Source organism: Equus caballus, chromosome 1 (genome assembly GCF_041296265.1).
Source record: "Equus caballus isolate H_3958 breed thoroughbred chromosome 1, TB-T2T, whole genome shotgun sequence".
Taxonomy (NCBI): Eukaryota; Metazoa; Chordata; class Mammalia; order Perissodactyla; family Equidae; genus Equus; species Equus caballus.
Window position 1 is genome coordinate 159,965,306 of NC_091684.1, and position 13,242 is coordinate 159,978,547.

The 13,242-nt window shown below is 55.1% G+C and overlaps 2 protein-coding genes across 3 annotated transcripts in view; both read left to right on the plus strand.

Annotated features, from left to right (window-relative positions):
- The window catches only part of EHD4 (EH domain containing 4), a 75,632-nt gene extending 71,171 nt beyond the window's left edge, over window positions 1-4,461 (plus strand). For both annotated transcript variants that reach the window (XM_023619430.2, XM_070238811.1), the window contains exon 6: window positions 393-4,461. In XM_023619430.2, coding sequence (XP_023475198.1) covers window positions 393-920 — 528 coding nt within the window. In that variant the 3' untranslated portion in view covers window positions 921-4,461. The remainder of the gene's footprint in view (window positions 1-392) is intronic.
- The window catches only part of SPTBN5 (spectrin beta, non-erythrocytic 5), a 55,058-nt gene continuing 43,299 nt past the window's right edge, over window positions 1,484-13,242 (plus strand). The window contains 5 exon segments of the mRNA XM_070241851.1: window positions 1,484-1,622; window positions 7,678-8,040; window positions 8,043-8,152; window positions 8,392-8,559; window positions 11,271-11,387. Of these exon segments, the coding sequence (XP_070097952.1) occupies window positions 1,484-1,622; window positions 7,678-8,040; window positions 8,043-8,152; window positions 8,392-8,559; window positions 11,271-11,387 (897 nt within the window).

Genomic DNA, 13,242 nt, shown 5'->3' on the forward strand with positions numbered 1-13,242 from the left:
TTATTCCTATCATTGTTGTGAAGATCAACTGAAATATGTTGTAAAATCACCTTAAAAGATAAAATACTAAATCTCTAGAGCTCTAAAAAAAGGCAGGATGAAGGCAGCTGTCTCCAAGCCCTAGAGGATTGCTGCCCCTCATGCTGCCGCCAGCAGAGATCAGCTCCTAGAAGAAAACGTTGCATCCCAGGTGTCTTGTTTCTGGTCCCAAAAGCCACTCCTGTATCTGGCGAGTTTGGATGTGGAGACCCCACTAAAGAGGGAGCTCTGGGACAGCCCAGGGTCTGAGATGTCCCCTTTAAGGGAGAATTCATCTCCGTCCAGCTATCCCTCTCTCTGTTCACTTCCCGACAGGAGGGCCTTGACCAAGTCTGTGGTCTCTCCTTTTGCAGGAACAGCTTGAGAACTACGACTTCACCAAATTCCACTCGCTGAAGCCCAAGCTGATCGAGGCCGTGGACAACATGCTGAGCAACAAGATCTCGTCCCTGATGAGCCTCATCAGCCAGGAGGAGATGAGCATGCCCACGCAGCTCGTGCAGGGCGGTGCCTTCGACGGCACCGCCGAGGGCCCCTTCAACCAAGGCTACGGGGAGGGCGCCAAGGAGGGCGCCGACGAGGAGGAGTGGGTGGTGGCCAAAGACAAGCCCATCTACGACGAGCTCTTCTACACCCTGTCGCCCATCAATGGCAAGATATCGGGCGTCAACGCCAAGAAGGAGATGGTGACCTCCAAGCTGCCCAACAGCGTCCTGGGCAAGATCTGGAAGCTGGCCGACTGTGACTGTGATGGCATGCTGGACGAGGAGGAGTTCGCACTGGCCAAGCACCTCATCAAGATCAAGCTCGACGGCTACGAGCTGCCCAACAGCCTGCCCCCCCACCTCGTGCCTCCCTCTCACAGGAAGTCCCTGCCCTGAGGGGCAGGCCGCACACGGGGTGGGGGGTGGGAAGTGGGGGACCTGGGCCTGAGGCCCACACTGCCGTTGACTCACTGAGTGACCCTGGGCAAGGCACTGCCCTCTCTGTGCCTCCATTTCCCCATCTGTAGAATGGGGAGGGCAGACACTGGACACTAGATGAGGTCCTTTCACCTCTAAAATTTCCTGAGTTTCTATTATAATATTGGAGAGAGGGGCTGGATAAGGAGATTGAAGGGTTGAGAAGAAAGAGAAATTAACCAAAGAGTACTGAGATGTCCGGGGAGGTGCAGATGGGGAGGTGGGCTTTGTGGAATCCCAGAGCCACGGGGAGCGAGCTGGGGGCTCTGCTGGGGCAGCCGAGGCTGCTGGGCTTCCCTGGACCACTCATCATCGTGAACCTCTCTGTCCCTCAGAGGGCACTGGGAGGGAGCAAAGATGATCTTATTTGTTTCCTGCTATAGTCAGAGTGGAAAAAAACAGAGCAGAGAGGGTTTCTGTTCTGTCCAAACTCTGCCAAAGAGAAGGAGACTGCTGCCCCAGGTTTGAAAGGAGGAGGCGCGATGTCTGGGTGCCCCCCGTCCCTTCTGCAGCCTCGAGCAGAACACGCCGCCCAGCCAGCAACAGCCACTGTCCCAGCACCCCCTGACCAGCCCTCCCAGGGCCCCCTGACCCGGGCCCGCCCAGCAAAGTTGTATGCGGGTAGGAATTTGGAACTCACAGCCTTTATTAACCCCTGGCAAGATTTCTAGTATTCAAGTCATGTTGAAGTCTGAAGATTAGCTTTTCTTACTGGCCTGTCCAATACTATGTAGCAACGTCTATGTATCATACTTAATGACAGTAAGGAGAAGACGTGGCTCTCCTCAGGCCTCAGTTAGTGCAGTTCCCTGTCCCTAGGTCTCCTTGGTTGACGGCAGGATTTAAATTAAGCAAAAACACGTCTTGGTGTGTGCTGTGTCCTGGGCCTGTGGACACAAAGGGGAAAGAGAGGCCAGCCTGCCCCGGGCTGTCAGGTAGAAAACATCAGTCTACAAGCATTAGACACTATTTTTATAAAAAATAGGCATTTTTATTATGTCCAGTTTTTTTCTTACATAAAAGCCTTTATACAGAAACGGGATAGACTATTTCATATAAAACCTTTTCTTCGAAAGGCTGTGCAGTTGGTATCATGAATGCCCATCGCAAGGCAGGATTTGGGGACGTACCTGGACACTGGCTCCTGAGGGAGGGTCTTCCCCCATGTAAACCTCTCTGGACTGCTCGCTCAAGTGCCTGGGTCTAGTGGAGGGGCTGATGGTCACTGCCACCCTCCCTGACGTGTGGGCTCCAGCTTGGGGATGCACATGCCTTTCACCAGTATTTATGCAATAAAAGACAAAAGGATGACAGCTGATGGCATGGGGCCCTGCGGCATCAGAAATGAATGAAACCAGAACAGGTCCACCTGGGCCTTCCAAAACTACATATTTTTTTTTTCTGATGTCCCCTGTGACATCAGGGTCAGAAGTGCAGACTTAGGGAAGATTTTTCTTTTAGAGAAGCAGTTATCCAGATGCCAGCCCTCACCCTCCCAAGCTCACTTTCTAAGTCATTTTAAGAGAAGTAAATGCATAATATGGTTTTTAATCTTAATAAGCACTTTTAAATTAATTAGACACATAGAAAAAAGACGTTTGTAATTCCAGTACTGTAATATGAGCAGATAGTTCTGTGAACGCCTGATGACTGCACAGTGAAGTCCACCGCAGGGCAAATAGAGAAGAGAGTTCATTTGTCCAAAGGTTTAGAGATGCCAAGGTAGCTGGTTTTCCATTCAGAATTATCTTGTTCCCTTAACTCAATAGTCATTTATAAACATCAATTGTCATATATAAAGATAAATATATACACATACGTATATCACATGAGTATGTATTTTTGACACTTGTCAACGTGTGTCTATGTAGATATGGCCAAGTTTTGTCTACGTAGAGACGTAGGAAAGCTGTCTTAGAGGGCCAGCAGACTGTTTCTGGTTTCTACGTGGAAGGAAACCTCTCATGGTGTGACCCCTACCCCCATGCCCTCAGGTGGGAGAATGTCTGGCAGCTGAATCCTTTCCCTGCTGGGGGGAAGAAAAAAAAGTCATGTGTCCATTTTTCTTAATTTCTTCTCTTACGACATGAAGTCATTCATCATGAAAAGTTGATTGGAAAGAAAAACGCTGGAAAATATTATGAGGGATGGCGGCCAAGTGAGGACCCGTATCTTCCCAGGACCCACACAGAGTTCCTTGGGTCTGTGTCCATAGCACCCCCACCTTGTCCCCCCGCAGTGGGGTGGCCGAGCCCTCTCGGAGCTGTTCCCCTTGACCGGCCATGTTGCCCCTTACACCCCAGTTTTCAAAGTGCCCTTCCCCAGAGTGTTTACGGATGGGCAGGAGGGTGGAAGTAGATGAACTCTAGCTCTGTGAAACTATCTTCATGCTCTCCATGGTTCCACAGGAGAAAAGCTAAGGATCTTGAATCTATTTTCTACACAGCACATGTATGGCATGACACAAACTTCTGCAGCCTTGAGTTTAGGGGAGAAAAATGAAAACTTCAGCCTACTTCTCCCAGAGTCGTCTTCCTAGTTGTCAGCCTGGTAATGAGGCCCTCTTGAACCTACCTGTAAGGAAATGTCGCCCTAAGACCTGCCGAAGCCCTAGCTCCAGGGTCCCACGCAGCCGTCCAGCCTGCCTCGGCCTCATGCCCCAGCCCGGCCTGGGATGTGGACTCTTTCCTTGCTGCGCGCTTGCATGGCCCAGGACGGGGTCACTCTTCCATGGGGAGGCCGTTCATTCAGTTGGCTCTCGCTTCTTCAGGGCGGGGCTGGGTTCTCTCTGGGACATGTTACACAGCAATAGCACCTTTGGATTTGGGGCAATGTTCCTCCCACAGGATGGTGGGCTGGAGGAGCTGGATTCTGTGTCATGGGACTCAGTGTCCAGGTGGGCCAGAGAGCATGCAAGGAGAAGCAAAATGCCTCCTGCTCTCCCCTAACACTGCCCCCGCCCCCATTACCAGCCTGCAGGAGAGGCCTCGGCAAAGCCCTGGCCCCACTGCCCTGACCACAGCCCTTTCTGCTGTCCGCTGGGTCTCCTAAGGAGCCCCGCCCACCACACCGGGAAAGTCTTATACTGGAGTCCAGCGCCCAGGGTGGGGTTTCACCACCAGAGTCATGGCCTGACAGCCCCAGGTGGACCTGTCCACTTTGCACCTTACACTCTGTCATAATGCCCTCGGCACCTTGCCTTGAAGATGGGGAGAGCGTTTCGCAGAGGCACTGTTGATTTCCTCCAGGGAGTGTGGCAGAAGAACATTCTTAGGACAGATAACCACTGAGTTTATTCAGATAAACGTGGGTCTAATTTCAGAGTGTATCAGATTACATGTCAATTAGCCGATGCGGTTAATACACAGTGCTTCTATTTTTTTGTAATCTTGTTTTGAAGTGTCAAACAAACAGGATGCAGTCTACTGATCAATAAACTTCTGGAAAAATCAGACCTTCACCCCATCGGCTCTGGTTTCCAGTGACTGCGTGCCAGCTGTCTCAGGAGTGGAGCGGGGGTCCCTTGGATCCATTCTGAATGAAGCAGAGGAGTCAGGGAGGGTGCGCCCCTTCTGTGTGCCGTCCCTGTGACCCACTACCCGTCCTGTGTCCTCTCTGGGTGGCTTCTTTAACAGGAAAGCAGCTCCATCAGCTGGGGGCAGAGGCCAGGTCCGGGAGCAGGCCCCCAGGGAGGCTCAGGTCCCAACTCAGAGTGACTGGAAGCTAAGACTGGAGGGGGCCATGGAGGTGGACCCTTCTGAGGCAGGGACAGGGCATCACTGAGCACTCTCCAAGGAGACCAGCCCACCGTGACGTCCTCTCTCCAGTGTTCGGGCAGGCCCATGCATCTGAAGGTGCAGTCCTGCTAAGGTGGAGCCCCCAGGCTGGCTACCACTGCCCCTGCCTCTTGCCACACATCACAGGTGTGGACCACCCATAGCAGACATCCAGGTTTTTCCCACTAGCGCACATCTGCCCTTTTGGCATTCCACACCTGGAATTTACTTTGCAGAGCACTCCCTGCTTTCCCATCCTCAGTCTAAGCCTTGAGGTTTGGGTGAGATAGACCCCCATCTTTTTCTAGGGTGGGTCCTAATTGGCTTAAGCCAATTAGAGTATTTCATCCCCCTGGTCACAGAAATTGGTTCAGGAATGGACATGTAGCTCAATTCAAGCCTATGAGAGCCAGGCCCCTCAGACTTCTGTTCCAACTCTTGAGAGAGATGTTCTCTCTCTCAGAACCATGCAGTGGAAAGAAGTGAGTCTATTGGTGCAACAGTATAAACAACATTGAGGGGAGTGTCCAGAGCTGCTGGGAGTAGGGGAGTGAGGTTAGACTGACAGCAACCACCCTGAGGAAGATGAAGATGAAGGAGGCATTGAGAAAGGCAGAGGGAATCCAGGTGGTATCATTTGAGCTGCTGGATCAAACCTTACCTAAAGTCCTCCTCCTGCCAGACTTTTCAGTTACATGGGTCAATGCATTCCCTTTATGTTGTTTAAACCCATTTGACTTGAGATTTCAGTTACTGACAATGTACATAATCCAAAACTATGTACTGACCAATGGGGATTTCAGCAGGGGCTGCAATCAGTTACTGCAAAAGAGGAGCAGGTCCTTTCAGCGTGTGCAATGGCTTTAGCTACAGTTGAGCTAAGAAGGAAGAAAAGCACTTCCAAGCCCCACTCAACAACCTCAAATGAAACAACCTCTGTTGAGATCTCTGTGCAAAGCGTCCTGCAGCTCCATCCTGTCCTCTGGTGGCCACATCACACAAGATGCCTGGGGCAAGGGTCTTAATAGGAGGAGAAACAAGCTTACGGGGGCAGGAGAGGGGACTTCCTAGAAGAAGCAGGATTTTAACTGGGGCGGATAGGATAGAAGAATGTGGGCACTGGGGAGCAGAAGGGGCATTCTAAGCTGAGAGAGGGAACAGCTGAGCCCAGGTCTGGGCAGGAAAGCTCTGGTCCTGTCCAGGCAATGGGGTGTCTTCATAGGCGTGAGCAGAGTTGTGCTCTGGGAGGTAAGTCTGAGGACCGTGTGTAGCTGAGGAGCAGGCAGGATGATGAGCTGGGGACCGGTGATGAGCCAGATTCTTCTTCTCAGATCTCTGGCAGCAGATTGGCAGCTGCGTCTTGGGATGAACAGGGCAGGTGGAAGGAAAAAAGGAAACCACTCACCTTGGTGTTATCTGGGCCTGGGGAGGAGACCCGGCTGGACTGACGGAAATGGCAGATAGCAGGGGCTGTGTGGGGAGGGGAGAGAGAGCAGGAAAAGCCAAGAATCTGCAGGGGCGGTGAGCATAGACAGGGTGGGAGGGTGGACCGTGGAGCGCTGGGGACACACAGCGGCAGCCACTGGCAGCTGACTGGATCTGGGACTGCAAGCAAGGAGGAGGCTCGGGCTTATCCCAAGCATCGGGAAGACAGTGGCAGGAGGGACCTCGCAGGGAGAGGACAACAGACACAGGGGAGCTGCCCCACCCCAAGAGCACCGTGCCCCTCACTCTGAGCCCCCGCCTGGGGATCAGGTGTGGTTCCTCCTGCCCAGCTCTCGAGGGCAGGCTGCGGCCGCTGCTCCCCTCACTGGCTTCGACTGTCGAGGACCCCCCGATGAAGAGTGTTGCGTCTCCTCTCAGAGCCCCTGGGGCTGCCGGATGGATCGACCCACACTGCAGACACAGACACAGACACACACTGCAACCCAGTGACTGCTACCCTGAGTTGAGCCAGGTCGTTCTGTGACACCACCTGAGTTAGAACTCGCTCTCTCTGGCATGTAGCTTAAAGTTGCTCGTGGAGGGACAGAGAGGAGCCTGCTGGCCCCCTCCGCAGCCCCTGCCCCCAAGCCCGGGCCCAGCCGGCTCCGCGGGAGCACAGGGCCTGGGTGCCTCTCTGTGGAGCCCCCAAAGGTGAACATTGTGTCTCTGACTTTGTCATTTCCACAGCTTCTGCGGCACCAGGTTATCCCTTCCCAGGGGGAGCCCCCTTCAGGAAGTAGCCCCCAGGCATGAGGAGGCATGCACCTTCCTGTCCTGGGCTAGGTTGGATGCATTTCTGTCAGGGGGGCCTGGAAAGCCAAGCACAGGGTGTGTTGATTCCCCTCTGTCTATGGGGTGTTCCCCAGGAGAAGACGACAGGGCCACGGCCCAACATGCTCCCTCCATCCCCGCCCCTGCAGGTGTTCACAAAGAGGGCCTGCAGGGTTGCAGAAGCTTCTGACCAGAGGTGCCTTTAACCCAGACCGCAGCCCCCCACAGTACTCCCACCCAGAGCCAACTCAAGGCCATCCCATGGTCCTCTGCGTCTTGGGAGCCAGGACCCCCGGCTGACGTTGGGGGATGATGATGGAGGAGATCCTGGAGCAATGTCTACAGCATTCTTGAGCCGCCCCCTCCCAGTCTGGGCCACGCCCTGCGGCAGGTGGGAGGACAATGCCTTCTGTGTGCCGTCATCCCGGCCCTGCTTGCTAAAGAGGAGGACCATGGCGTAGCCCCAACTCCGGCCTCGGCCTTAGCCTCTCCTCCCCACACAGCCCCTGCTATCTGCTATTTCCGTCTGTCCAGCCGGGTCTCCTCCCCAGGCCTGGACATCACCAAGGTGAGCCGTTTCCTGTTCTCCTTCCACCTGCCCTATTCATCCCAAGAAGCAGCTGCCGATCCAGAGATCTAAGAAGAAGAATCTGGAAAGTGGGGTGGGGTGAAAGGGTCCCTGGGACATTCAAGCACAGGGCATCAGCCAGAGCCCCAGAACCTTACCTGGCTAGGCTCCAAGCTTCGATCCTCCACCAAATGTGGGGACAGTCTGGCAGGGAGGGGCCCCCTTACCCCTGGCAGAGGCACACCTCTCCCAGGGAGTCATCCGTATCCATACTCCCCCCGCCCCAACATCTCCAGCTTAGGGAAACGTCTTGTGGTCCCTAGTCCCCAGAGGGCTGCAGGCCTGCTGGCTGGTCAGCCCCATAATCCCCAGCAGCTCCTTGGGGCTAAAGGACACCTGAAGCAGGGGGCCAGGGACGGCTCTCCTGGTCCAGTCCCGCCATGGACTCTGCGTACGAGGTGGGCCACGTTCGCAAGCTGCAGGCACGGCACATGCGGGTGCAGGAGAAGACTTTCACCAACTGGATCAACAACATCTTCCAGCACGGCCAGGTAAGTGTAGCTGGGTGTGCACCACAGCCCACCTGTACCATGCCCACAGCTCCCTGGCCAGTGGACCCTGGGGGGCTGACTGTGAGGTCATCCACTAAGGTTTCTCTCGACCCTAAAGCACAGCTAAAGCCAACGTTCCCTCCTCAAGGCAGCTGCTCTGGGCTCTGCCCCTCATATCCTGGGATGGGGCAGACAGGTGAGGCTGGGCTGACCCTGTGCCTTCCCCGATTCCCTCCCAGGTTGGCATCAAAATCCAGAACTTGTACACGGAGCTGGCCGATGGCATCCACCTTCTGCGCCTGCTGGAGCTCATCTCCGGGGAGGCCCTGCCGCCCCCTAGCCGGGGCCGCATGCGCGTGCACTTCCTAGAGAACAGCAGCCGAGCTCTGGCCTTCCTCAGGGCCAAGGTGGGCACTGGGGAGAGGGCTCTGGGCCTGGTGCTGGGGCGGGCAGCGGGGGCAGGCTGGACCACTAGATCATCTTTCCTTGGCTGGCCACAAGGCAGAGCAGAAGCTCTGGAGCCTGAATCCAGAAGCAGCAGCTGGGATACTGGGGGCCAGGAAGCAAAGCCCTTCCTTGCACGGTTCTCCCAGCTTGAAGCAGGAACAGCCATCATTCCTGGCGGGTGGGACTGAAATACGCCATTGACAGTGATGAGAGAATCGCAGGGTTCGAAGCTGAAGGACTGACTCTTAACCTTCCCTTTTCATAAATAAGGAAATTATTTACCAGGCAAGACCCATGGTCAACTGGCCAGCAGAGTCCAGATGCGGGGCTGTGGGAGGCAGGCTGAGGGTAGGACTCGGGAAGAGCCCGGACACTGAGCCAGGCAGTGGAGGGAAGAGACACAGGCTCTGCCTTGGAGAAGCTGGACCAGATAGCAGGGAGGGGCTCAGCCAACAGGAGGGACCCTGAGAGAAAGAGACGAGCCAAAGAAAGAGTCACTAAAAGGAGGCAAGAGCTCGAGGGACACGGAGGGACCCTTGTGCCCAGTGTCAGGGGGCTGTGCATAGGTCATTTATACTGAGAACCGGGAACTGGGAAGCCACAGCTCTCCTGGCCTCAGGTACTGAAGCCGGGAGGTGGCTGTTCCTGGAGGCTGGGAAGTCACCGACCTGGAACTGGCTGGGCTGAGCCTGACTGTGTGTGTGCCGGTCACTCATGTCCTGGAATGGAGGTCACAGTCAGAGCCCTGGGTGCTGATATGCTGGAGGGTGGCCAGGGAGGTAAGAAACCAAAGCAAAGGACAGGAACACTGTGGTCCCCGAGCACACAGAAGAGCAGAAAGCCACCAGCCACAGAATGCCAGGCCCTACTTGGTTCTGGGGACAATGGCCTGTGAGCCAGCCACCTCCACTCCGGGGACTGGGGAAGGGCGTGAGCCCCGTGGCCCTTGTCAGAGGCTCTGTAGCTCCCCTCGAGCTTTGATACACAGCATGGCACTGATACATAGCCTGTAAAGGTGACAGCCTCGTCTCCACTATACATATAAGGCAGCTGTGGTCAAATGATTACCCCCCTGCCCCAAAGCACCGTTAATAAATAGAATGTGGGATGCACTCATTTCTGGAGACCTTGCCATGTGCTAGGTGCTCCGCGCCAGGCTCCGGGGACCGCAGTCAGCCAAGCCCAGACCTGACTTCAAGGGGCCTGCAGTTTCAGGGCACACAGTTTATTTGAACCCAGATCAGTGGTGTGCTGGTAAATGTTTAACAACCAGCTCTTGGGGAGTTGGGGAGGGGGCACTAAAAGCCCTGGTTCGTAGCATTTGCTGATTTCAGTGGCGTTGATACAAAGCTGGGAAGATCAGCTCTCAAGAGCTGGCGGCAGCAGACTCTAACACCCCACCGACCAGATGCTCTGACTCCAAGCTGAGTCGAATGCAGAAGGGCTCAGGTGCCAGGAGAGGAGGGCAGAGCAGGGGGTAGGCCCTTCAGAGACCAGGTGGATACGACAGTGTACCCACGGGGAGTTCCCGGGGATGCAGCCCCTCCCTCCAGGCTGGCGGGTGGCTGAAGCCAGTTTCCCGCCAGGTCTGATGGAGTCTCTCTCCCTTTCTCTCTTCATTTAGTGCATATTTATCAATTACCCACTACATGCTGACACTCTACTAGGTGCTTGGGAGACAGCAAGGACTAAACCAACATCCCCACCCGAGCAGGGTGAGGGGTTGAAGGGAGTGTGTTCGGACAGGAGGAACAGCCCTTGGGTTTTGATTTTAAATAGGGTGGCAGGGTAGGCCTCACTGAGAAAGTGGCATTTGAGTAAAGACTTCAAGGAAGTAGCCGTGTGTCTGTCTGGGGGAGCATTATTTTCAGACGGCAGGGGCAGTCAGTGCAAAGGCCCCAAGGCTTGTGCTTAGAATCTCAGGGACTACAAGAATCCCAGGCGCCCTGGCCATGTGATCCAGGAGAGGAAGATGGAGCCAGAGGGTGAAGGGGCCCAGGCCATTGCAGCTTCTATGTTTATTCTGGTTTTTTTCCCCTTGATCTGCTCCTCCTCCCTGTCTAAGCAGCAAGATCTAGGGCAGTAGGTTCTCAACATTAGTGCACACAGGAACCACCCAAGGTGTTTGTCCAAATGCAAATTCGTAGGCCCTGGCCCAAGAGAGTCTGAGTGGGTGTGGCCTGGGAATCTGAATTTTTAACAGGAGCGGAAACACTGGTGAGGAAGCTTGAGATTCAGGTGTGAGCCAGGGACCCAAGCACTCCGTGGAGACTCTGAGATGCCCTGTGAGGTGGAGGCACAGTTGCTATTGCTGTTGAGCTCATACATTGACTGTTATGACCCCTCATTTCCAACCCCTGTAGTTGAACCATTGATCTCGGCCTGGGTTTACCTGTAGCTCACGTACAGGAGGTTCTCCCACTCCAGTGGTCCAGCCAGTTCACCAGGTTGGGGCTTTGCCCAGATGGGCCTGGAGTCAAAGTCCCAACCACTTAGAAAGCCTTCACTTGCCTGGCCTTGTGCCCTGCCTGCTGCTCCCTCGGGGACCTCCTAGGGCAGGATGGATTCCAGGACCCTCCCATCTGAAAAACGGCCCCCTGGACTTTTGGTTACTCTGAGTCTTCTCTGGCTCATGGGCTTCATGGCTGAGCCAAGCCAACTGTGCCCACAGGTGCCAATTCCCCTCATTGGGCCAGAGAACATCGTGGACGGAGACCAGACGCTTATCCTGGGACTCATCTGGGTCATCATTCTGCGTTTCCAGATTTCCCACATCTCCCTGGACAGGGTATGTCTCAGCCCCCAGCACCCAGCATGCAGCCCAGCCCAGCCCAGCCCAGCCCTGGCCTCACCTCAGGCCCCTGGGGACAGAGCTGTCCACCCGACTGTTATGATCCCCAGAGCAGATCCGTGGCATCCACACAATCAATATTCACTCTTCAACCATGGGCAAAGAGCTCAGAATGTCTGAGAGATTGTAATATGCTGAAGTGAGAACTAGGTTCATGGGCTTCACACCCCATCTGGGACAAGCCTTTCACTAGTGAGGGGTCAAGGCGACTGCCTGTGACCTGCCTTTCACTCCCAACTTGTTGCTGCCTCCCTGGCACCGAAACCCTATAACTTCCATCACACTCTCACGGGCCGTTGGGGGAAACGGAACATACAGAGGGAGTCCCAGCCCTGCAGCTTTCCAAACCCCCAGTGTCCTGACGACCAAAGAGATGGTCCCTCATCTTCCTCCATTCTACCTCTCCTTTTCCCACAACTGGATCAGAAAGAGTGAAAACACAAAGTCCTCATATTTATCAATCTTAATAGTTTCATAGTTTCCAAGACACCACTAAAACTCGAGTCCAGAAGGTTAGGAAAACCAACCTGGAGAATGAAGCCTTAATGAAAAGAGGCCATAGACTTGGCTCAAATCCAGGAGGCCCCTTGGAACTCACGGTGTGATGTGAGCCCCAGCAGAGCAGGGCCCTTGCCTGGCTGTCCCCAGAGCCTAGCACCTCTGTGGTGAATGAACAGGTGGAAGAATCCCTAGCTGACCTCAAGCCCTTCCAGAAAGCCTGGTTCCCCTCCCCCGGCCCCTAAGCCAGTTCCAAGTGCCCTGCCGCCCCTTCCCTTGGGAGCAGCAGGTCTGCATCATCCTCTGACGGGCCACCATCCGCCCTGCTGGCTCTGCTTGTCCTCAGCCAACTCCGGCCCTGCTCCCTGCAAAACTCAGCCATATCTGACCCTGCTCCCTCACGTGCTCATCTCCAGAATCTCTCCTGGTTCCTGTCTGCCAGGCGGCCGGCCGCTCAGGTTATCAGTGGCCTTGCTGTGACAGAGCCCAGCTCCTGTCCCCCTCCCCCTGCACTTCTGCCCACGTGTCCTTCCTACCCACGCTCGGGGCCCAAAGGCCAGGGGAGGAAATGCAGTCTACTGTGTTTTGACATTTTGAGTTTATAAACAGAAATTGATGGAAAGGGGGAGAAAAAAAGAGGAAGCGAGGGAGAGGAGAGAGGCGACGGGGGGCTTTGGCGTGTGAGGGGTGAGGAAGGGAGTGGATGGAAGGAGAGTGCCCCTGAGGGGAGGGCAGGGAAGCAGGAGAAGGAAGGAAGGAGGAGGGAAAGAAGCACTGAGTGGAAGAAAGAGGGCAGGGGCGGGGCAGGTGGATGCCAAGAGTGGCAGAGCAAAGAAAGTTATCAATGAGAGGCACGTGCTGTGGGGGAGGGGATCGGAACCAGGTAGAGATGGCCATTTCCCAGGGCTCTGCCCTCAGGCAGCCGAGTGAGCTGTTGAGGTGGTGGGCAGGTGGGCTCACCACTCAGAAGTGGGCTCTCTGTCAGACGGTCCTGGGTCAAGCGAGACCCTCCCCTATTGGCTGCGGAACCCTGGGCTGCTTCCTAATCTCTCCTCTTGCATCTCGTTGTATGATCCTTAGAATATAAATACTAATCGTGCCTCCCTCCTATGGCTGTGAGGCGTGGAGAGCCATGCGTATGGGCCCAGATCCTGGATGGCAGAAAGCCTTCGGTGACAGAAGCCGGTTAATGAAACTCAGCCTCAATTCTGTGCAGCCCAGGGTCGGTTAGCACAACACCTGGGCCATCAGAAGGGCTAGAGAAACGGGAGCTACCACTGCTGTTGTGACTCAA